The sequence below is a fragment of the Elaeis guineensis genome, chromosome 6, assembly GCF_000442705.2.
Source record: "Elaeis guineensis isolate ETL-2024a chromosome 6, EG11, whole genome shotgun sequence".
In the NCBI taxonomy this organism is placed as follows: Eukaryota; Viridiplantae; Streptophyta; class Magnoliopsida; order Arecales; family Arecaceae; genus Elaeis; species Elaeis guineensis.
This window is the reverse complement of record NC_025998.2, coordinates 129,874,901-129,899,510: the sequence shown is the minus strand read 5'-3', so window position 1 is coordinate 129,899,510 and position 24,610 is coordinate 129,874,901. Positions and strand designations below refer to the sequence as shown.

Here is a 24,610-nt window from a genome sequence, read left to right as displayed (position 1 = left end):
GCTAGCACAAATAACAATCTGCAACATCAAAAATATTTGTTGACAAATCAATAATAAGGCAAAGCTTATAAGATAGTTGTTATTATTTTATAAACTTTTCCTTTAAATTTCAATGTATATGCTTATCTTATAATCTTTCAATTATACTCTTCACTTTATCCAACCAACTCTAATTTTATTACATATATCTTTATTTGTCTTCCTATTATTTGGTATTATAGATCCTAAGTAACGAAGAAATGATCATTTTGTGATATCTCTTAGTCATAAATTTTTATTGGTGTTATATCTTTATTTCTATCCTTACCAAATTTATATTCCAAATAATTTATTTTTGTTCTATTAAGCTTTAAATGCTTAATTTGCTAGAGTTTTTTTTTTCTATAAGTTCAATTTAGTATTTAATTAAACTATATAAGTCATAAATAAAACTTTTAAGTAATTAAAAAATTAAAAATTTCAATCCATTATGTGGTATTTATAATTTTTTAGTAGTGTCGTATCTTTATTTCTATTTTTGCCAAATTTACACTCCATAAATTTTGCTTTTATTCTGTTAATATTTAAATCCTTGTCCTACTAAAGTTTTCTATCCAAGTTTAGTTCAATATTTAGTCAATACTATATTGTTCATAAATAATATACATATGATACATCTTTTTGAATATTAACAATAAGTTCTTGATTAGTGTAAAAAGATGTGAGGACTAATATGTCAAATCTTATAAGTCTAGCAATGATTGTGTATCACACACAAGAAAAAAAAAACGAACATACAACCATGATATGCATATCATTCAAATAAATATATTGAACATAATAATAATCATCACTTGAAAAATCACATTTTGAATTCATTTGAATGGATATGGAGCCATATTTTATGATATCTTTTATAAAACTTTTTTTCAATAGTATGCATATCATCTTAGGGTATTGATAAAAAAATAGTTTTGAACTTAATTTATCAGTTTCTGAATTCATACCAAAATTTTAAATCAATATCGTGAATAATTTTTTTATTTAAAAAATATTAATATTTTATCAAAAATTTTAGAAACTATGTGGTTATTATAATTTTTAATGAACAAAACATTATTACACTATCGCTTCCGGTTAAAAAATTTGCGTTCTTTAAATAGTATGCAAATCAACATATTGATAGAAAATAATTATAGACTAAGAATATTAAATAATTATATTTTTTAAATAAAAAATAATTTATATTGATAAAAAATAATTATAGACTAAAAATATTAAATAATTATATTTTTTAAATAAAAGATAATTTTTTAAAAATTTAAAAGTAAAAAATTTTTGCGGTGAGCGTGGATCGAACACGCGACCTTCAGATCTTCAGTCTGACGCTCTCCCAACTGAGCTATCCCCGCAATATATTTTTTTAATTTATATTTAACAATATATATATATTTTACTTAAAAATCATATTTTATATTCTGAAACAGCCTCTCCAATCTCCATCTCTTCTGGCGATAAGAAAATATCCCACAAACGCCCCCCTCCGCCAATATGCCCTTCTTTTTATTCATTATTACGACTAATCACGCTCCTCTCCTCTCGACCATTTATTTTCTCTCCCTTCCAACACTATTCGCTCTCTTTCTATTGCTGAGAACTACGATGGCTTCCGCCGCCCACCCCACATCCTTTTCTCTCCGCCCGTCATCCTCCGCCTCCGCATCCTCATCCTCGCCCCGGCAGCAGGCATCGGCGGTCGCTCTCCCCGGCTCCGCCTCCCGCGGCTCAGTCGCGCTCCGATCGCCGTTCCGCCGGCTGGGCTTCGCCGGGGCGGCGGCGGACCCGCTGCTGGCGCTCCACGTGGCGGCGAGGATCCGGGCGGTGGCGGGGCGAAGCGGGAGGGGGCCGAGGGGCGTGGCGGTCATGGCGAAGAAGAGCGTGGGAGACCTCACCGCCGCCGACCTCAAGGGGAAGCGGGTGTTCGTGAGGGCGGATCTCAACGTCCCCTTAGATGAGAACCAGAACATCACCGATGACACTAGGATCCGGGCGGCCGTGCCCACCATCAAGCACTTGATAGGGAATGGGGCCAAAGTCATCCTCTCCAGCCATCTGGTGAGCCTCTTCTCGATTCGTGCTTGCTTTCCCTCCTGATGTTTCTGAACTTGCTTGTTGTTTCATTTATTTTTTTTCTTTTAAAAAAACTGGAGATTTTATAGTACTAATTACCAACAAAGGTCTCAATTTTGATTGTTATTTCAATTTCCATGTATTGTGTTATCGAATTATGCTGAGATCAAATTCCTTTTTAATGTATATAAGCATTGATTTTGATCTTTGTGATAGTTTCAATGAGTAGAAGTGTAGTTCAAACAGCAATCATTTCGTTAAAGTAGCCTTTTTTTTTGTCTCCTTTTTCTTCATCTTTCTTGTTGTGTTAGAAACTTTCGCGTCAATGAGTGTCTTGCAAGCTAAAGTCTGTGCAGGTTTTTATGTGCTTGTTTTCATATGCTTGGAAGTGACGTTGGGATTTTTAGTTACAGTGCTATCTAGTATATTTAATTCATGGAAAAGGGAAGGATACCCACAGAATTATCATTGTTAGAACATTAGAGTTGTATTCTATTTTCTGTTTTCGTTGGTTGCGGCTAGCTATTGATTCTAAACCCATCTTTTCGAACAGGGACGCCCAAAGGGGGTGACACCAAAATTCAGCTTGAATCCTCTGGTGCCCAGGCTATCTGAACTCCTTGGTGTCAAGGTATGCTCATCTTTGCACCCAGATGTGGTATAATTGACAATTCTGTACTATTCTGGATTCCTTATGAGCACCATACAGGTTGAGAAAGCTGATGACTGCATTGGGCCAGAAGTTGAGAAAATGGTTGCTGCACTTCCAGAAGGTGGTGTTCTGCTTCTTGAAAATGTAAGGTTTTATAAGGACGAAGAGAAGAATGAGCCAGAGTTTGCAAAGAAGCTTGCATCCCTGGCAGATCTTTATGTGAATGATGCATTTGGAACGGCACATAGAGCACATGCATCGACGGAGGGTGTCACCAAGTTCTTGAAGCCCTCTGTTGCTGGTTTTCTTTTGCAAAAGGTTGGTATTTAGATTTTATTTGGTGTTGTTTTATTAAAGGTTAGTTTGAGTGGAGAATACTTGCATGGATGATTTGTGAGGTTCGTTAGTGGTTAAAAAGCTCATATTGTATTCAAATTGAGCCTTTTTTTTTTTAAAAAAAAAAGAGAAATTCCAAAGCAAGGCAGTTTGATCACTAACTGGTGCATTTTAACATTTTGTAGGTTGGTTCAAATTCATCTTGGATATTATATGTGTTTTTTCGTGGATTATTCACTTGGACTTGTCCTCTTATTTTTCTTCTTATGATTTCTTAAGTCAATTTCCAACCAAATATTTTCATGCCTAATTACAGGAACTTGACTATCTTGTTGGTGCTGTTGCAAACCCAAAGAGGCCATTTGCTGCCATTGTAGGTGGTTCAAAGGTGTCATCAAAGATTGGAGTGATTGAATCATTGCTGGAGAAATGCGATACCTTCTTCTGGGTGGAGGAATGATCTTCACCTTCTACAAGGCACAAGGGTGTTCAGTGGGTTCTTCCCTGGTAGAGGAGGACAAACTAGAGCTTGCAACATCGCTTCTTGCGAAGGCTGTATCAAAAGGTGTCTCTCTTATGTTGCCCTCTGATGTTGTTGTTGCTGACAAGTTTGCCCCTGATGCAAATAGCAAGGTTTGTATTTTTAGAGTCCTATTAATATTTATTGATCCACTAATACTATATACTTTTAAGGCATAAAGTGAAGCATACTTTGAATGTTTTAGTTCCTTCTTATCTTCTTATTGTCAAGCCATGTCAGAAGAATTTTCAAACCTGGAAAACCTTGGGGGTGAACCTCCTTTAAACATTTTAGTTCTCTTCAATTTTATGCAAAACATGGAGATTATTCAATAACAGAATTGAGTAGATATCTCCGCAAAGATAAAGATTATATTAGATCAAAGATATGAAAAGAGATGATTGAGGAACAAAGACTCATAATGCAGGTTGTGCCATCAACTGCAATTCCTGATGGTTGGATGGGCCTGGATATTGGACCAGATTCAGTCAAATCATTCAGTGATGCACTGGAAACAACCAAGACAGTTATTTGGAATGGTCCTATGGGCGTTTTTGAATTCGATAAGTTTGCAGTTGGAACTGAGGTATGTCATGTTCTCTTTGATTCGATATCAGTTGGTGGATATGAATTGCTAGTTGTTAATGTGGCACTTTCTTAGTGCATGTCCTCTCTAGGCTTGTATGCGGATGAAAGCAATTTATCTGACATGGCTTAATGTTGCAGGCAATTGCAAAGAAATTGGCAGAACTTAGCGGGAAGGGTGTGACGACGATTATTGGAGGCGGAGATTCTGTTGCGGCCGTCGAGAAAGTGGGAGTAGCTGATGTTATGAGCCACATATCGACGGGTGGTGGTGCCAGCTTGGAGTTATTGGAAGGAAAGGAGCTACCAGGAGTTCTGGCTCTTGATGAATCTGTCCCTGTTGCTGTGTGAGGCAAGATTTATTCTGAAGCTGCTGTCTTTTGTTCTGGTTTCTGAAAGAACATAACGATGTTATGGTCTCTTTCACCTGGTTTTACCCAGAAGTGGAATCAGTCAAGATGTTGAGTTTCTTGTAGAGTTTCTGGGATCGGTAAAAGAGAGGATGCTTTCCCCTCCACTGATATTTTCTTGTGATGCGGTGCCAATTTATGGTTGAAATAAAGGATAAACTAGAAGTAACTTTTTCCTAGTATGCCTCTTGTAACAAGTCAAAGTTGTAGACGCCATTCGAATGGCAGAATTGCAGCGTCTCACCACTGATAGCTTGCATGTCAATGTGTTGAAATTTTTTTTTTTCTTTTTTGTTACTTAGTATGTAAAGGAGTATTTTATCAGAGAAGATACAGGCAGAATGCATGACTCCAGTAGAATGATGCTGTGGCCTCACAAAGCTCCAATGCATGCAGGACAGATTTGGCAACAGCTGTTGAGTGTGGGGGAGATGCAGAGTAAAATTTGCCATCCTCTCTTTCCCCTTCTTTTTGCTTTCTTTCCCTCTCTATTAGGAGAGTTGGTTTATTTACAGTGTAAGTTGGAGTCATGGAAAGAAGAAACTATAAGAGCGATTTATGGGCATCAAATAAATCTCGTCTCCTTAAAAAAATATCTAAAGGAACCAAAAAAAAAAAAAAAAATCTCTCTGGTTCAGATCCTAGGCAATCTCTCTAGCCGGTTGTTTTCTTTATTGTTTCAGTGATCTATATAATTAGAGGTTTCACTTTTTCTTTGGTTTACAATCTTTTAAGGATTCAGAGGACTCGGAGGAAACAGGAGGTGGGGTTGGCTAATAATGTGGATTACTTGAGCTTTGAACTCCAATCAGTTTTCATGATGGGCCTGTGAAATTCTGTTGGTCATATCATTTCTCTATCTTAATTGGATGTTCTTTAATTTTGTATTCTTTTCATGATATATGCAAAAAAAATAATCTATGATGCTCTAAAATATTTTCCGGGGAAAATAAGTATGGCATAACTTGGGATATTATATCTTTTTTTTTTTTTCGGGTAAAGAGAGATGTAAGACCAGATTAGTAAAAATAATAATACAGAGTCAAGAGATTATGGATGTAAGATTAAAAGGAGCAACATATAATCCCACATCCCAAAATCATAATACATACCGGAGGTAAGAGTAACCCTACAGAGATAATATACAGTAGATAAAAGAAGCTTTGCATTCATTCCAGCTGATTGGCTCAGTAAGACTAGCAGCTACTTCCAAAAACGGACTTGAGGCCTGGCAAATACTAGTTGAGAGTAAAGGAGAGTTTTAACATGCTGCAACAGGCCCCTGCTGCTCCAAATAGCTGACCTTGCCCTAAGATGTCTTTTGAGCGAGATAAGGCACTTGCAAATGGAGGAAAACTATAGGTTCTGAATCAAGTCGGCTCTGCAGATTAGTAGAAGAGGAACAGAGGAGATTAAAAAGCCCAACATATATCTGATGCCAGTGTATGTCTTTGAACAGATCATTATTGTGGTCAAAGATATCCAAGCAAGTAATGTGATGAACCAGTTGCACAAAGACCAAATGAGAGCATTGAGCCGAGACAGTCCTCCAATATAGCAATGTAGAGATTGAGACCCTAGATAGTACAGCCATTGAAAAAATCCACTTACTAAGCAGATGAATATGAGCATCAGTAATTGTGATATAAAGTTGAATAGCCATGTGTTGCGGCCAATCCTTCATCGTCTGATCGCCGGTGTCGCGCACCTGCAGAGAAAGTCCTCACAGACCGGAGATGCCTCCGGCGGGGACCCTCCGACGGTCAAGTCAGAGAGAAGACTAAGCAATAGTAGAAAACCGGGGCCCAGCTTGAGAGGGCTAGTGGAGGTTTAGAAAAGCTTACCAGGACTGTTGCCTTATCCCTTTTTATATTAGAATGCGGTATGGTCCCGCATTAATGGTGCGGATAACTGAGGAGTTGTCAAATCATCGGGGACTGTCAAATCGCCGTGGGTTGTCAGAATTAACCCATGTCTTTGGGAGGACAATGCCCCAGAACGGTTGCACGGCATGTCTTGACAGGACGGTAGCCCATATGTATTGTACGGCGTTCGACGGGCTGGCCGACTGTACGTCGGTACTCGACTGTCGGGGTATCGGGTGACGACCCAAGACACTGTCGGCTGGGCTGGCTCCGTGCTGAAGTTGGAGGCGGCTGCCACCCCCGACAGTGAGTCGGTGATTCGGGCTCGGTCGTTCGGCCGTCGGGAACGGTACAGGTCGGTTCGACCGACATACCTTCGATCGTATTTTTGTCAGCGATCGCTATCGGAGCCGTCGGTCGGTCCAGTCGGTAGAGTCAGACGTCGGAAGTAGATTCAGCCGGCATATCCCAACACCATGAATAAAACAAGCATGTTAAATTAACTCTGCCTATGATAGTCATCCGATAGCATCCGTCAGCAAAATAACACAGCTGAGCAGGTAAGAGATAATATTGTGAAAACTGTAGTGCTCCAGAAATGGATTCAGCAGCCAACCAATCAGCTGCCTGGTTGGTCTCTCGAAATATATGCGAGACCTTCCAGGGTGGGTATATATCCTTCCAAGCAAGAATATCTCGCAATATAGGCAATAAAGAGTTGTTATGACATGAGAGTGAGTCATCCATTTGATGACCACCAGAGAGTCTCCCTCAATCCAGAGTTGGTCTGTATATCCATCCATGCACCTATCAGCTCTGCATGTGGAACTGAGCATTTAGTAAGTTGGCGACCAGCTGCTTTGAGGATGTGGCCTTGATAGTCCCTGATGATAAATGCTACAGCAGCACCCTCATCTGACACAATGCCATCAAAATTTATCTTCAAGACTCCAAAGGGAGAGGGATTGAGATAAGGGCAGTCCCAGTTCCAAATGGAGCAGAGGTTGTATTTGAATATTTGAAGGTCCAATTGTGATATATGACAAGCAGCCATAAGATCATTTGGGTTGGCAGTAACATTTTAAAATATACACACATTGCGAGCCTTCCATATAAGCTAGGCTAACTGAATACACAGAGCTTGATACTCCTTCTCCCCCGGCCCATTTGAAATCAAAGTAAATATTCAGTCAAGAAGTAGGATGGGATTGATTGGTACATATATTAGCAAAGTGCGCAACAAGAGACTGCAAAGGGCATTGAAAAAAACATGTTTACAATCCTCTGAGGCTACTGAACAATAATCATAAGGCTGATTTTCAGAGGATAAGACACCCCTATTAATCAGTAAACTCTTACATGGATGTTTACGAAAAAAGAGCTGCCAACAGAAGGTTTTAACCCTTTGGGGAACCAAAAATTTCCAGATCCAATCACATTTGGGTTTTGGGATATTATATCTTTGGCTAGTAACAGGCTCACTATGTACAAATTTAAGCCCTTGGATAGAGGTCATGCCAATCACCTTAATCACATTTAGTAGTTTTGCATATGCCTAAGAAGCAGCTTCATCATGAATAACTACACAAAGTTTCACCATGTTTATTTTATGAAAATACATTTTCTTAAGGATTGAAGTCTAACGTTACATTTTGAACTAGACCTATAAAAAAGTTGCAAGCATTTCACTTCTTTATAAAATTTGTTCATATTTAATTTGTCCGTGAGAAGGTTTCTACACCTAAAAGCTAACTATAATTTACAACCATAGATAGGCATGTTACATAATCATAACAATAGGTAACTTCCGAACATACCAAGTCATCATCATCTAGCCATTTAAGAATGAATGGCTTGCACTGACAACCAAATATGTGGTCCTTCAAATCAATTCTAAATAGTTATTGGAATCTATGAATTACTTTTACTTGAGTCTACTTGATTTTATGCCAACCATGGGAATCATTTATTTCTAGAAGTTAGTAAGCAACATGGCTTGGTGAGACAACTGAGACACACGTAGAGAAATCGAGAAGATTTGCACCCTTGAATATTTCTGCATGCATTCATAACAGCGTGTGGATTTTTAACTCAGACATGCTAAATGATTATTTTAAGCGAGGTTTAAGTTACACAATTTTAGATTTTCAAATGACAAAAACACAATCGGCATTCGGTTGCCGGCTCTGGGTAGGATAATTCTCTCACTATTACCTTAGGCCCTCGGCCCCCCAACCGTACTAACTGCCCCTTTCTCACGAGCCTCTCGTGTCCCGCTCTTTTCCCCGGCCGAAAGCCGGAACGACATGTCCGACCGGAGCAAGCCCCGAAAGCAGCCGAAGCCCCGTTCCCCCTTACCTTCCAACCCCAAATCCCTGACCCTCGCCCATCCCGAATGGCCCGTCGCTCCCTCCTCAAGCCCTCCCTTGTCTCCGCCCTCTCCCTCCTCGCCCTCTACTCCCTCTTCCACGCCTCCCCTCCCCTTCCCCCAATCCTTTCCTCCTCTCCTCAGCCGCCGCCGCCACCACCGCCTCCAGCCGCCCGCCTACCCCCACGATCTACGTGTACGACCTTCCCCGCAAGTTTACCTATGGCGTCATCCGGAGCTACCTCGTCGCCCGCGACCCCGGGGCCGCCCAGAAACCCGACGTCGCCCTCCGCTACCCGGGCCACCAGCACTCCGCCGAGTGGCACCTCTTCTACGACCTCCACTGCCCCGCCCGCCGCCCGGATTCCCCCGTCCACCGCGTCTCCGACCCCGCGGACGCTGACCTCTTCTACGTCCCATTCTTCTCCTCCCTCAGCCTCGTTGTCAACCCGATCCGCCCCGCCAATGCGGAAGCCGCACCGGAGAAGGTGTACAGCGATGAAGCGATGCAGGAGGAGCTGATGGAGTGGCTGGAGGGGCAGGAGTACTGGAGGAGGAACAGGGGGAGGGACCATGTCTTCGTTTGCCAGGATCCGAATGCCCTTTATCGAGTGATCGATCGGGTGAGGAATGCGGTGCTGTTGGTCTCGGATTTCGGGCGGGTGAGGGGCGATCAGGCATCGCTCGTCAAAGATGTGATCTTGCCGTATTCTCATCGCATCAATCCATATAGTGGTGATATCGGCATCGACGGCCGCCACTCCCTGCTCTTCTTCATGGGCAACCGGTATCGCAAGGAGGTAAACGTTTCCATTTTTATTTTCTTTTTAGTCTTCTTCTGGCTATCCCTCCTAATATGCATATAATAATTGCTTTGTAAAATTTTTCAAGTCAAATATGCTTACTACCTAATTATATAGGAAAATAATTGTTAAAACTTCTCACTTCTGATTTAAATGGACGTCATAGCTTAATATGTTCTTTCGATATTATATGCATATATCTACGTTTTATGTCTGTTGGGAAATGGATCCTTAACTATGGATCCATGTAAATGTGCTTGATTTGGTAACAATACTTGCTAGGAGGTAGTAATTTGGTTCTGCATCTACAGCAGGTCCTCTACTGACCAATGCTTCGCAAGATAATGATTTCTGATATCATTTTTTCTAAATAAGGAATTGAAATTTCATCCTAGTTGTAAATTGCATCGGATAATTTCATACCTAGTTATGGAGAAAGTTTGGAGAAGCTAACTACAATTTTAGATAGGGAGTGCATATCCCAGTAGGATAACCATTTGTAAATTTCAGCCCTCCAAAATCTTTGATGTCCATCTCCATCTTAAGCTGGCAGTCGTATCTTACTTATGGTAAATGGAATATAATCATATCATCTAAATTATATGTCTGATATGCTCTATTCATATAGAGTATTGTCATCTTCCAGTCTATGAGAAACCAATGCCATCCGACCAACAAATCAAAACCAAGAGGTACTTTGAACTGTCTTATTCCCTCCTACTAGCAGGACTCTTTTGTTGGAGCCACTATGCAGAGAATTTTTTCACTGTTTGAAATAAAAAATACTGTATGCCTGATATGTAATTAAAATATTTCCACCATGAGGGGCCTTATCTTTTTGGTCTTCAAAAAATCTGTCCTAAATTTGCCTTGTATTTTTTTCTCCTGTACTCTATTATCAGAAGTAATACAGTAAGCATAATGTGTTGAATGGTGCGGATTAATTGCTTATTCTCTTTTGTTTCTCATATGAAGGGGGCAATTTGCAATTATTTTCTTACTGAAGACATTTCCGATTATGACTAAATACTTATTTGATTTTGTTCATCATTTGCCTTATCATTAAATGAGCAACTACCATAACTTTTTTGAATTGCTGCCTATGTGAGGAAAGAGTCATGCCACGTTGTCTTAAACTGGTACTCGAGCAACTATTTAATAGGATTGAGATATTCATGGCCTGTATAGCTTCCCTGCCCCCTCTTGTTTATCATTACACTGTAAATCCTGTTATCATCGGAGCCTACGAGTTGTTCAGCTTACACTGAGGAGCCTATACAGGAAAAAACTATGCCAAAATATTGCAAGTGACCTTCTAAAGCATGTCATGTGGATGCATTTGTAGTTCTCCTTTATGCTTGCTATTGTGTTGATTTAATATGCTGAGAAGCAGAGTGACAATAATCCATTTAGTAATAAAACTGCAGTATCATCTTCCTGCTATCTAATTCCATACATATATCAAATAGTAAAAAATGAAAAATTAGAACCATGGAAAACTTTTTGCTACCACTTTTCAAGATATGAAAATATTAAATGTCAGTCCAACTAGAAATACATTTTGAACCACTGCCCTTCTAATATTTTCTCTCTACACCTATATTCTGTTCCATTAAAGTTCTCACAATCTAGTGGGTTTGTGTAAAAATAGGGTGGGAAGGTTCGTGATACTCTCTTCCAAATACTTGAGCATGAGAAGGATGTTGTCATCAAACATGGTACACAGTCTAGGGAAAGCCGGCGCAGGGCAACGCAGGGAATGCATTCGGCCAAGTTCTGCCTACATCCTGCTGGAGATACTCCCTCAGCTTGCAGGCTATTTGATGCAATTGTGAGTTTGTGTGTTCCAGTAATAGTCAGTGACTATATTGAGTTACCCTTTGAAGATGTCATAGACTATGGAAAAATTGCAATATTTGTGGACACAAGCACTGCTGTAAAGCCAGGATACTTAACTAAAATGCTCAGAAAAATAAGCAAAGACAAGATTCTACAGTATCAGCAAGAGCTTAGAAAGGTATTTAGAATGTTGTTCCTATGTCGTATCTTATAATTCTATTGCTCAATTATTTGAGTTCTGCATTGTTTTTTCAAATGTTCCATGTGAAATATCTCTAAGATGAGCATTCTCACAATATTGTTTTCAAAAATTTCTAATAATGTCAATCTGTTCACAGTAATGTGTATACGAAAGGTCTGAAGGATAATTGTTCCACCAATACATCAGATATGCCTATCATCTAGAATTTTTGTTTAGGAAATTTACTACAAGTTACAGAAAAGAAGTCAATATTTTTAGGAGGATTAAGTTTATAAATTTTCTACTTTATTTTTGATGAAATTTACCTTATGACTTGCTCTTGCTTTAGCATTTACTTCTATGGCGGTTTAGAAGGCCACAAGCTAAGTTAGCTGTACAAAACAATGCAGAAATCACACTACATATATTTTGATAACCTTTTTCTTTAGCCTTTTCAGTTTTGCTTAATTGAGATCCATTTATTTGCTAAATTTGGTGATTTATGCTCATATCTATTAATGGATTGGATACATATTGAAATATTAATGCACCAAATAATTTGGAGGCAAGGTGGTTTATGCTTTTCCCTTCTTTTCAGGTGAAACATTACTTTGAATATGAATATCCAAATGGAACAGTGAATACATATAGAAATATTAATGCAGCAAATAATTTGGTGACAAGTGGTTTATGCTGTTCCCTTCTTTTCAGGTGAAACATTACTTTGAATATGAAGATCCAAATGGAACAGTGAATGAGATATGGCGCCAAGTTTCTTCAAAGCTCCCCCTGATAAAGTTGATGATCAACCGTGACAAACGTTTTGTCCAGAGAGGTCAAGATGATCTTGACTGCTCCTGCATTTGTTCTAGACAAAATGGGACAATCACTTCTAGGTGACGAGGTGACTTGAGCTCAGGCCTTCAAAGTATGACCCTGCTAAAGCTGGAACCATATTTGAAGATTGATCTTTTCCTGTAAATTCAGAGCAGCATGACTGGGGTCTTACTGCTTGTTCTCATCCAGAAAACTTAGTTTGAGCGGCATGACTGGGGTCTTACTGCTTGTGCTCATCCAGAAATCTAAGTTTGGTATACCCAAGGTAATTCTTTCATCATCCTGATGATGCCTTGCACCTGTCCAGTGCAATATAGCTTTAATTTCCAATTAGTATGAAGTAATAGTTTGCATGAAAATAGGGAGACTTTGGATTTTAGTGTTCATTTGAAACTCATCTGTGGCCACTCATTTCTTTTTCAATCTTGAGTTTTATTTTTATCTGGTTTGATATGATAAAATATTTATGGTGCATTCTCCCTCTCAAAAAAAAAAAAGGAAAAAGGAAAAGAAGAAGAAAAGCATGGCATAGATATTTGCACCTTAATTTTGCTTTAAATGAATTGAGTGTGAAACTTGTACTGCATAAATTGTTCTTTTTTCTCTGAAATCACTGCAATTATCTTTTATGGTTCTTGATTTCTTTTTATTTAAGGTGGGCACAACTGTTACAGTGAGACGGAGTCTTGCTTGGGTACAACCCAGCTACTTCTATTATGCCCCCCTCTTCCCTAGTTTTCAGACTTCTGCATTGCATTTAGAGTTTTAGGTAACAATTGGCATGATATTGAGGTGGGCTCTTAAGGCAGGTCAAAACTGGGTTGGAGTAGGTAGGCCTCATCTGTGTCATGGTCTGATGTCTCCCATAAGCTACACAGCAGAATAGAAGGTTGTCTACTGCCCTAGATGAGAAAATGGAACTCGTTCAAAAAGTGTTATTCATATTCAGGTGGGGCACACGGAGTAGATGTAGCAGGTTTGTTTCTATGCGTTAACCAAATGCACTGACCATAAACTATTGTTCCTTGCATTAATTCTTACATTATAGTGTTCATTCTTGCATTAGCTTTTCTATCCATTGTGTCGTTGTTGAAGGTTTGAAATTAAACTGGTTAATGGATGGATCTACCTGCATCTTATTCCTTCCTATCTGCTACTTTTCCATCATGAGCTCTAACTTAATTCCTCAATCACAGTATCTTTTTTGAGAAAACTCAATCAGTCAACATCAATTTACTTGTAAATACTGCATTCTATATCTTTTTTTCTTTTCAAGTAAAACACTGCATAAGAAATATCAGCTACAATACTACTAAACTTGGGTGTACCAAACGAAACTCCATAGTCACACAGCAGACGGGAGTTATGACAAGATCAAGCTAAAAGACGTAGAAGAATATGAAAGTCTGGATTTTAGTTGCAGAATACATACTCGAAGATTATTGATATTTCAGATAATCCATAAAGGCTCCAGTCACCATTTATTCAAATAAAAAGTAAGTCTGAAGGAGCTGAGGATATATGAAGAAACTAGAGAGAGAGAGAGGGGTATAAATATCAACCTCCAGCTAAGACACTGATTGCTCACTGATTCTTCTCGAATATTTTTATTCAGGGGGTAATGTGTCAGGATAGACATCATCTATTATGGAAATTATTCCATATTTATGGCCGGCACTTCTACACTCAGCAGAGCTGGAGATTATCGATGAGTGAAAAAATCAGTTGGTATACAATAAATGTAACTTAAAGATGCACTCATCCTGATGGATTGCCTCATAAATGCTTGAGAAGAAAAATAGAAGAGTTGTTCTATTTTTGGAAATTTTCAAGGAAAATAAAGTATAAATAGCTACATCCAGTGGTTGAACCCCTCCAATTGGAGGAGGTTCAGCATTCAAACCTTGGAAGGTGTTTACTCAAGTGGTCGACCTGGCTGTTTTTCTCATCTTTGAATGATTTTTGGTACCTTCACAATTGTTAACCACAAAAAGAAACAAAGCTAAACTATGAATCACCTCCTTTATCCTCAAAACACTGCTTTAAAGGTCTGAATTTCTCATAGATCTTCTACGCGTGCACACTCTTTTAGTTTTCTTTTCTTGAGGGAAATGTGTCTTTAGAATTGTATGCACACCAATACCGTAACTCTTCATTTCCACATCCTATTCCAACCGATCTTACTTATTCTTCATATGTCTCTTGCATCATCAGACTAACCGTTCTCCTCACAAGTGAAGAAGGAAGGTGATAAGCGAACATATATTTACTTGTCATATTGCTTAAAGAAGAGTTTGTCAATGTTAATCTTCTACTGAAAGAGGTTAATTCCTTTTCCAAAAGGCAAGTCTTCTCTTCTTCTTCTCTATAATTTTTTTGAGAAATAATCTATCAATCTTCTCTGTAATTGACATTAATTCCTTTTTTAACTCATACCCAGACCCTCCTGCCCCTTGTCCTAACCTGACTGAATGCAAGAGAAACTGACGCGGTGCAGCTGAGTAGAAGATAACTGTTCTAGGGGATGCATACAGTAGATATTTGCACCTACATAAAATTTCATGGCAGGCATTTGTGATCATAGAACATTAACTTGGTAGCTACAAGAAAGATGGCATGGAATATCTTGGGTGCCACCTTAGATCTCTAATTTATATCAGGGTAGGTATTGACTCAATTCAGGTAAAGGAATGAGCTGTGGTTTTAGGAATTATGATTTTGTAATGTCCAAAAATGGCTTGCATGCAGGCATCTAGTTGGACACATCCATGTTGCCCCTCTGGCAAAGCCTTCTCATTCTTTCGTATGGTGTCCCACATTTTTCTATCACAGAGCTCACACTTGGTCTTATTACATCGGGTGAAGTTCTGAAATTCATCTGTAAACTGGCTAGGCTTTAGGGCAAATGGATGATGAGCCCACCTTCTATGCAGGCTATGTGGAGCTGACCCCTCCTTTGACCAACATGATTCTATTAATAGATGAACAACAATTGATGTATAATGATCTCGCACTGGCTTGTACCACTCAGAAGGTGCCTTCTTCAATGAAGAAAGATACATATAAGCAAGTTGCCCGGTAAAGTGACAGTTGCATAATTAAGAATAAGGATGAGTATAATAACGAAGATGCCATTTTAACTGTGTAGACAAATTACAATTTGGACAACTAGATGAGGTAGTAACAATATATTGCAATGCTTGATCAGATGCCAACTGTGGCGAAAGATTTCCTAAGGTGCTTCAGACAATTGTCTTACTGAAATAAGAATATACATCTACTTCTCAGAAATAAAGGCAATAACACATGGCTGATCACACTAATCCCAGCAATACTAGACATATGATGTATGAACATCACATTATTCAATCCTCAGAGATCTAGAATGCCCCCCTTTCTTGGTTATTTTGAATACATACAATAGAAGTAAAACTACCACATCTTAGCTAACTTTACGGGCATTTCACAGAGATATCCCCTCGTCACAGAGATTCATCAGACGGCACAAGTCACTGGTTTTTAGCTTGTCAAGTTTTGACAGGATTAGAGGAACATACATGTAGACAATTTGCTTGCACTGCAAAATTAGAAATTAACGATAATAGATCATTATTTCTTTGTCATACATTCTGATGAAGACCATGCCATCAATGGTTGTTTAGAGAGATGAAATACTTACTTGCTCTTCATCCTTATCTGCTTCTTCACAGGACCCGATAAGAGCCTCCATTATCTTCATCTAAATTAGAAGTGAAAATAAAACCGATAGTTACCAGAGGAGGGGGATAAAATATATATCTATACTATTTCATCAATCCACAATATGATTACCCTCATCTTAGGAGTTTTTAATTGAATGAAAAGATTTTTGACAGCTTTGCGGCATGCTAAACAAATTTTCTCCTGTGTCTGATAGTAAACAACAGAGATTTAGCTTCATCAGTGTTAAATAATACCACAACAATACTGCAGCATCATGGAACTTGCCGCGAACAAGGATATGGTATTGTTACCACTAGTTGTTCAGTGTACAAGTATTTCATTTCATTTCAAATCCTTTATTTTATTTTTGAGAACTAGGATGGGAGGAAAGCTGGCTAATGCCAAGTGTGCAAGCATTTTAATGTCCAGTGATTTGCTGATATAGAATAATCCATATGATAAGCTGAGCTTCTACGTGTTATTATTTACAATATTCAGCTGCCTCTATATCACCTGCTGTAGATGAAAATATTAATTTGGGTTTGGGCAAAATGTGTAAATGTCATCACCTGCAGGAGTTCAAGACATTCATTTAATGGAATTTTTGATTGAATTGATGTATGGCTTCCATGCTATGGGAGAAATGTCAGTTCATATCATTACTACAATCGATAAAAACTCATTTACCTCAGAAGAAAACTTGTTTGATGAAATGAGACTTTCATCAGTTGGAAGCATGGACTCGTCCAAACATAATCCTGTGTTGTTGCAGAGACATTCTTCATGGAAAAGATCTTGCAAAGACAACTTTGTTTGATGCACATATGCCTGTGACTTTTGTAGACACTGCAACGATAAAGCAAGCTCTGTTTAGTAAAATGATGTCAAATGGACGACGAAATGAAAAGTAATCATTTGGGTGGAAGTCTATACCTTAGCTTTGAGATCAGAAGGCAGAATATGGCAAACTTCACTTGCGAGCATATCAACATACCAAAAAAAATTTGGATCTCCCAAGGCTTTCTCAGTTTTTCTTGAAGCCTCCAGGCATAAATTACAAATGGAATTTGGTGATCGGCCTTCCATGGAAGAAAGCTTGTTTCCTATGAAGAAAGTTACTAGTTATGATTAAAGGCAAGTAGGATTTCATAGAAATTGATGGTCTCAATAAGGAGGTATGCGCTAAACTCTAATGTGAAATATTTTATCCCTGCATTCATTGATTTTTTTCCCCTCCCTTAACAGTAGCAGCAGCTCCTACTTCATGGTGAATTTGATCGTACCCAATACTGAAGTAATATCAAAGAATAATAAAAGCTATGATGATGATTTTTGATGATTTACTTGTACTGCACCTTGATCCAAAATCTTGGGCTCAACTTCAAGCCTTGCATCTACATGAGCTAGCATAACAAAGAGGACAACACAGGAGGATAGCATTCCCATCTCCATCTTATATTCACCTTCAATATGTTAAATAGCCAATATTATAGAAGTTTTTGTTAAAAAAAAATTAATGCAGACCAACATTAAACACAGCGGTAGAAGTGTAAACTTGTTCACAAGCCACTAGCTCTTATATTGCTTTTTGAGTGGAAAAAAAAAAAAAAGGCTCCTATCTTCCTAATTTAAGCACCCAAGTAACAATGCAAATTTACAATTCAAAAAAAAAAAAAAAAGAGTAACCATGCAAACTTAAACACTAAAATAACAAACTACTTTCCCATGAAATCCTGAAACTTTTTTGATTTTTAAGAAATAAGGCCAACTAACAAAATTTTCTAATGTCAAAGAACAAAATTTATATTGCCAGAGAGCCATGCAGGGCCATAAGAACACTTTAATTTCACAAGACATTATGGAACTGTGCTGTAAGCTCAAAATCTATATACTGATAGAAAGAGAGCGTATCATAAGGCTAGAGATTGAATATACCAATCGCTTTTTTGTGAGGAGCTGAGCCGATCTGGCTGGAGAATGCGGCCATGGAAGGTATTAATAAACGCTAGCAGCAATTAAAACATTATTCTCTTCTCGTTTTGCACATTTTCGTTCAACTTATTTTATTCCAGGTGTAGCTTGTCAGGACTAACAGATACCGTTTGGTCACACATATAATCCCCATACATCCGAGGAAAAAAAAAATGGAGGCCAAGCAGAGCCTATGCAATAAAGTTCCAGAGATAAATGAATTAGATCCGAAATGCTTTGGATCTGGCAAGAAGAGAAGGAACACCTCGTATTGGGTACGGTCACAACATATGGAAGTTGTTTCTAATCATGGGCTCATGCACCTTCCTAGAAAGTGTGTGGACCACGTTTGAGTACTAGGAGTCCTGGTCTTTTGTTGGGAAAATGATGCAGCTCCCTTCGAAACATGGTGGAAACTATTCTAGTAGTCTAGCTGACGCTTGAAATGGCGAAACTTTATGTTCTTCCTCCACCAATGAATCAAAAGCCTACAGATTTGTACCAGTTGCTTTCTTTTGTTTCTTTTCTTGGGTTTTGCTATGATGCTGCCAAGTCCCTGAACATATACAAAATCTCGAACATGGATCTAAGAGTGGATGGTCTTCTTTGATGGATGTCACCATAATCAGATTTTTTGTAATTAACTTGAAATTGGCTCTCTCTTCTTTGATCCATTTCTCCTCGCCCTCAATCTTCGGTGCAAGACTCCTCTTGGAGCTGCTTCATGACAAGGAGGAGCTCAGCGAGGCATGGGACCCTCTCCACGCCGACATCAACATGCTCAACTGGGAAAGTATCGGTAACCATGATCATATTCATATGACACAAAGCATTCATATATCTTGTTTAAAAAATGTACTTCTTCTTTTGGCTAACAAGCTCTTGTGTCTTCCCTCAAGTAGGAGTTGGATTTTTCGAGCATATTTGGGTAGCTACTACATCACCAACTAGCTAATTAAATGCACGCATCTCCTCATATGGATGTCACCTTTTGCTCCACAGCATATGGGATATTAGTAACTGCTTCATTTGTCATTCTCTCTTCAAGATTAAGTTCTTATGTGTTACTCAATCAGCTACCACTGAGAGCACCACTTCTTGTCTGACTTGTATATGTTAAGTATGCTGCTAAAATTGTGGGGAATTTAGGTTCCCTAACACATGGACAATCAGCAAAAATTCAAAGGCCAGGTTGCGAAAATAATTATCACTATTTCTATACTAAAAGCAATTAAGGATTTTGTAGTGGTGTCATTATAGCATGACAACAATGTTATTCAAATCTTGAGCTTAAATTTGAGGAATTGGATAAATTAAACCATTCAAGCACATTTTGTTTCTCTACAAGCTAGCAAAACACTATATAGATAGGGATAAAAGTTTTGCAATTCTTTGCCTTTTATTTTCACTCTTTTTTGAAATTAATAAATCTCGACTACCAAAATTGCGCCTCGGCCATGGCGCCGTCGTCCCCTCCACCGCCCTCGCCCTCGCCCTCCGAAACCTTAACCCTAATTCCACCCTCCTCTTCCTACCCAAATCCCTCCGATCCTCCCCGTCCCTCCTCCGCCTAACCCCTCCCAACTCCCTCCGCCTCCGCCTCTCCCGCCCCTCCAAATCCCTCGCCGTCTCCTCCTCCCTCGCCTCTCCCCCGCCGCCGCCCCCCATCCTCCTCTCCGACTCAACCCGAACCCTCTCCTCCCTCCTCGCCCTCGCCCTCTCCCTCTCCGTCTCCAACGCCGCACCCACCGCGGCGGAGCTTGCCGAGAGCCGGGACCTCCGGGGGACCCTCGCCTGCGCCGTGGGCCCCCTCTTCTTCGCCGCCCTCAAGGACCGGCCCAGCGGGTACCTCAACACCCCGCTCACCGTAGTCGCCTCCGGCATGGCCAAGTGGCTCGACATCTACAGCGGGGTTCTCATGGTTAGGGTCCTTCTCAGCTGGTTCCCCAACATCCCCTGGGATCGCCAGCCCCTCTCGGCCATTAGGGATCTCTGCGACCCTTACCTCAATCTCTTCAGGAACATAATCCCGCCGGTGTTTGGTACCCTGGATGTAAGCCCCCTTCTTGCTTTCGCCGTCTTGGGGACTCTTGGTTCGATTCTTAACAACAGCAGAGGGATCTATTGAAGGAGCTGCGGACAAAGAAGGTTTTTCTTTTAACTTCTCTTTTCTGGGTTGGTTGAAGCCTCTTGATTAGTTTTGGTTATGAATATATACGCGTGTGATTGTTTATGAGTTTGATAGACGTTATCTTGAAGAGGAAATTTTGTTTTTTTGTTTTTACCTTCTTTGCCTTAAAAGTTTGTATTTTGTAACTTGAGGATTTGGCTTTTTTTTTTGGGGGGGGAATTACTGACATGCACAATTATTTCACTTTGATCTCTGCTTTTAACTCCCAATGATCCTAATATAATAGCAGCATCTAGGAAGTAGAAATATTAGCATGTTTGTATCATGTATGGATTGGATACTGATACTTGTTGGATACTTCTCAAATATATATCTGGAACTTGTTTCAAGCATCCTATTTTTTTAAAATAAAAAAATACTGGATATTTTTCAGATACACTAAAGTTACTTCCATGATGTCTCCAAAAATAAAGAGGAGGGTGTTTTTGTTTTTATAAATGTTAATCATTGAATAGCAAAGGGTAAATTTTGGAGTCTAGAATGTTCATATTGAAAATATGAAGTGTATGGATTGGGATCTGTAAATTTTTGAGCTTGTAAAACTTGATGCTACTATATAAAGTATGAACTGAGGACTATGTTAATCTGATAGCTTACTGTGATTAATAGATGCTGCTATATAAAATATCCTATTTTATAAAATAAAAAAATACTAGATATCTTTTAGATACACTAAAGTTACTTCCATGATGTCTCCAAAAATAAAGAGGAGGGTGTTTTTGTTTTTATAAATGTTAATCATTGAATAGCAAAGGGTAAATTTTGGAGTCTAGAATGTTCATATTGAAAATATGAAGTGTATGGATTGGTATCTGTAAATTTTTGAGCTTGTAAAACTTGATGCTACTATATAAAGTATGAACCGAGGACTATGTTAATCTGATAGCTTACTGTGATTAATAGATGCTTTTCGAAGCATCCACAGACACACACACACACATCTAGATATGCATATATGTCTATGTAGCTATACTTGCATCTATCTGTAGAACTTATTTGCTGGAATCTGGAGTAAGTGAGAGAGCAGGTGTAGGTTCGAGAATCTGGAAGATTTCAAAGTAGGTGCATTATCCAAGGTAGAAGATTTTGATTAATAAGGTATAAAATATATATGCTTCTTGATGCGTCCGAGCGATATCTTGTTAATGTTGATGCTTCATAGACTAGCATAGGTTAAGTATGAGATCTACATTGAAATACAAGCAGGAAATGTTTGCACATGTCTAATCTTAGGTAAGCAAATGCATTTGCTTTTTACCCAACACCAATACAAACATATTGCTTTCATGTTGTTAACTTTTAGAAGCACAGTGTGCGAGTGAGAGTTGGAGTTAGAACAAGACTTAATAATGATGGATTCCGTGATGTTGATAGAGTGCAATTCAGGAATCAGTTTGACCTTAACAGGAGCGACTATTACTTCCAGGTTTTCGCTGTTGCATTAGTCACTCTAAATGCACGGGAAGTTTTGAAGCCACCTTGTGGATTGTACAAAGTTGTCGTTAAAAAAAATGAAACTATAAGTATGCTTCCTACATTTTCTTTCTCATTCCCCATAAATTCTGCCTGACAAGTTTTCAATTACCTTTTCAATGATATGTGTAATTTTGAATGTGCTATGCCTCAGAAAAAATTCTTTCCAACTTCTCCTTCATCTATCTCTTCAATACAAGTAAAAAAATATTTTATTAGGACTGAAACTGGATTGGATACCAATATCTCTATATCCATATTTGTTATATTTGATAAATATAAATATGAGTATGGATATTAGTTGGATGCAAAAATTTATAATCATATTTATTTTAAACTGGTATTGATACAAATCGGATACTGAAATTATGAATATAAATATGATTACAAGCAAGATAACTAAACTTTATAACCATAAAATTAAGGATATTAGTAAATAAATGGCAAGTCAAATTAATAACATATTATGATTATATATATTTTTTAAAATTTCATCAGTACTATATAAAATTAAATAAAATTACAAATAGAATCGGATCCGAAATCAAATCAGATAGTTGTTATCCATATTTTTTTTTTTTTTTTTGATGGATATGGATATGAATATGGAATTTAGTTGGATACTCAAATTTCTATCTATATCTAGATAGATTCTGATACGAACATGGATCCAGATGCATATTATCCGATCTACTTCCGTGCCTGCCTTATTGTCCATAATAGTTCAATTTAATTCTCCTTCTAATCTTTACATTATGCCTAATTTATGAATGTGCTTTTCATTTTAAATGCTATGGTTGCAAATTAATGAATATTAATATCATTTCTGGTCAATGTTGTTATTTTCAGACTGCATGAGTCATTGTGATCTGTAATTGCCGCGGTGCATCAAACTCCAATAATTTTCAGTAAAATAAGAACCATAACTGGAAGCTGTATCCAATATTTTGTTTGGGGTTATTCATATTTAACCGCTATTTGATGACCACTTTCTTTTTGAAATACTTGCCCAAAAAATTTCATGATATTGTTGTTGGTTTCTTCATTTCTTCCATGGAGCTCATTCCATCATTTCTTCTTAGTAATTTCCTCTGTCGATTGTTTGTTGGATATGTGTCTCGCTGCCCAAGTGAGGCTAACAGTGTAGAACCTACATGAACATGAACACCACCAACAATGCTAGTTCCGGAGCTTTTACCATCAGTTCTCGTGTGCGGCTTTACGATTTTGGTATCTCCATTTGATCTAAGAAACTGTTTTTAATGAACATCCATCGTACCCAAAAATTGCTGCTGGATGGTTGGGGGTGAGAGATGTGATTTGTGCAAATCTCGAAGCGTCAGATCTCAGTCTGCACTCCAATCATGTGGATACCAGAGATGACTTGGTGGGTAGATCAAGGAGGCCTCAGAATGTTACCCAGATTTTATCAGTGGCAGTGTCAATTTTTATGCCCTTGCGCACGCGTGAGGTTGTTCTACACAAAAAATTTGAGCGCGCGAAATTTGCATATTCTAAGACTTTGAGGTTGCTTTACTAGCATATACTAGAAGAGGGTCGGATGGGTTGGTTGGCAAACTACTGATAAATCCATTACCAGCCGCCACCAGTGTAGCATTCCTCCCGTGAGGGCTCATGCGAGAATGCAGATAATTTTAACGATGGCTAATGATAGTTCCATTCCTACCCTTAAATATATATATATATATATATATATATATATATATATATATATAACAACATTAGAAAAGAATAATAGATGCTTTCTATTATCACTTATACCTTTCTTTAAAAAAAAAATAATATTTTTGAGTTTAATCTTTTTAAATTAAATTTTTCTTTCGAAAGTGATTGTACAATCCAAAAAGATATTTATATCCAACAAAAAGTGAATAAAAATAGCACTTTTATCTTCCCATTGTTGCCCATTATTTTTGTAGCGGCGGCTATTATTCATAATAGTAATTGTTTTAAAAAAAAAAAATTAAAACGTTACAAACTTTAGTAAAGATAAACAATAATTTTGATAACGTTTGTAATGGACACATGTTTTAATGCTTATCATGTAATTTGAAACTTTACCTTTGACCTTTGGATCTTAACCTTACATTGTGACAAACTTTTCTCAATCTTTACCCATCCGGCCTAGATGGCATCGCACATTTTGGCTGTCTGATTCTGGATGAGGGCTTGAAATATGCCTCATGCATGTAGAGTGCAAAACTTTTCTGAAGTATCTGTGCATATATTATCTAATGAGCAATCACTATCCGGTGGGTTGTGTTATCGTCTTGATAAAATTTCATGAAGTTCCACCGAACCTCAACGTTTCTCAAGAAGAGAATTATCATATTCACTACACTATTTCCGCTTCATCACAGCTTACATTATCTTATTTTGCAACCGAACCGGATCCTTTTAAACTAAACTACAAGCTTATGTGAGTGACTATACTAATATTGGGGAGATTCATGTCAAAAAATTAAATTAATTAGATAACAAAATAAGCGAGCATGCCCATTTTGCATCATACATTCACATATAAAACCAACAAAATGATTGACACACTTAGAGCCACCGGATACAATGTCATTCCCAAAGTCTAGAAACTGTTACTTGGTTCTGTTTCGGCGGGGAGTATATTGCAATCCCAAATTACTTAATGACCCAACTGAAATTATGTAGAATTTGATGTATTGGTTTGCCCATGTGCATCATAACAAATAGAAATAAACCATGGGTGTAATTGCATGTTCCATCTGGTATCA

General features: G+C 38.2%; 4 protein-coding genes and 1 non-coding gene across 6 annotated transcripts; 3 read left to right on the top strand and 2 right to left on the bottom strand.

Annotated features, from left to right (window-relative positions):
* Positions 1 to 1,318: 1,318 nt before the first annotated feature.
* On the bottom strand, positions 1,319 to 1,391 carry TRNAF-GAA (transfer RNA phenylalanine (anticodon GAA)). The gene has a single exon. It is a non-coding gene; the product is annotated as a tRNA-Phe (tRNA).
* A 184-nt stretch (positions 1,392 to 1,575) lies between these two features.
* Positions 1,576 to 4,723, top strand: LOC105046543 (phosphoglycerate kinase, chloroplastic). Its single transcript, XM_010925156.4, is given in 7 exon segments — positions 1,576 to 2,094; positions 2,663 to 2,740; positions 2,819 to 3,079; positions 3,414 to 3,531; positions 3,534 to 3,730; positions 4,045 to 4,203; positions 4,344 to 4,723. Coding segments are annotated over 7 exon segments (1,476 nt in total). The 5' UTR covers positions 1,576 to 1,641; the 3' UTR covers positions 4,554 to 4,723.
* A 3,990-nt stretch (positions 4,724 to 8,713) lies between these two features.
* On the top strand, positions 8,714 to 12,977 carry LOC105046544 (probable arabinosyltransferase ARAD1). Its single transcript, XM_010925157.4, is given in 5 exon segments — positions 8,714 to 8,862; positions 8,865 to 8,998; positions 9,001 to 9,645; positions 11,300 to 11,665; positions 12,380 to 12,977. Coding segments are annotated over 5 exon segments (1,413 nt in total). The 5' UTR covers positions 8,714 to 8,783; the 3' UTR covers positions 12,569 to 12,977.
* A 2,875-nt stretch (positions 12,978 to 15,852) lies between these two features.
* Positions 15,853 to 18,717, bottom strand: LOC105046545 (uncharacterized). 2 transcript variants are annotated; one of them, XM_010925158.4, is made up of 7 exons: positions 18,143 to 18,717; positions 17,563 to 17,670; positions 17,141 to 17,310; positions 16,895 to 17,053; positions 16,337 to 16,414; positions 16,185 to 16,244; positions 15,853 to 16,082 (listed from the first exon to the last, which is right to left on the bottom strand). In XM_010925158.4, the coding sequence occupies exons 1-7, from the start codon at positions 18,192 to 18,194 to the stop codon at positions 15,969 to 15,971; spliced, it is 741 nt and encodes a 246-aa protein (XP_010923460.2). In that variant the 5' UTR covers positions 18,195 to 18,717; the 3' UTR covers positions 15,853 to 15,968. The 2 variants fall into 2 exon arrangements, with proteins under 2 accessions (XP_010923460.2, XP_019706838.1); XM_019851279.3 differs by lacking the exon at positions 16,337 to 16,414.
* A 773-nt stretch (positions 18,718 to 19,490) lies between these two features.
* LOC105046547 (ylmG homolog protein 1-2, chloroplastic) lies at positions 19,491 to 22,869 on the top strand (the record flags this gene model as incomplete). The annotated part of the gene is made up of 2 exons (XM_010925160.4): positions 19,491 to 20,326; positions 22,692 to 22,869. A coding segment is annotated over one exon (816 nt), but the record flags the coding sequence as incomplete, so codon positions are not given.
* Between the last annotated feature and the right edge of the window lie 1,741 nt (positions 22,870 to 24,610).

Excerpts from the sequence above, each read along its gene's own strand:
- LOC105046545 (XM_010925158.4), bottom strand. The coding sequence starts at position 18,194 with ATGGCCGCATTCTCCAGCCAGATCGGCTCAGCTCCTCACAAAAAAGCG. Across the intron at positions 17,311-17,562 it reads GCCCAAGATTTTGGATCAAG|GAAACAAGCTTTCTTCCATG; the intron begins GTGCAGTACAAG and ends CTTTCTTCATAG. Across the intron at positions 16,415-16,894 it reads CAAACAAGTTTTCTTCTGAG|ACACAGGAGAAAATTTGTTT; the intron begins GTAAATGAGTTT and ends GTTTACTATCAG.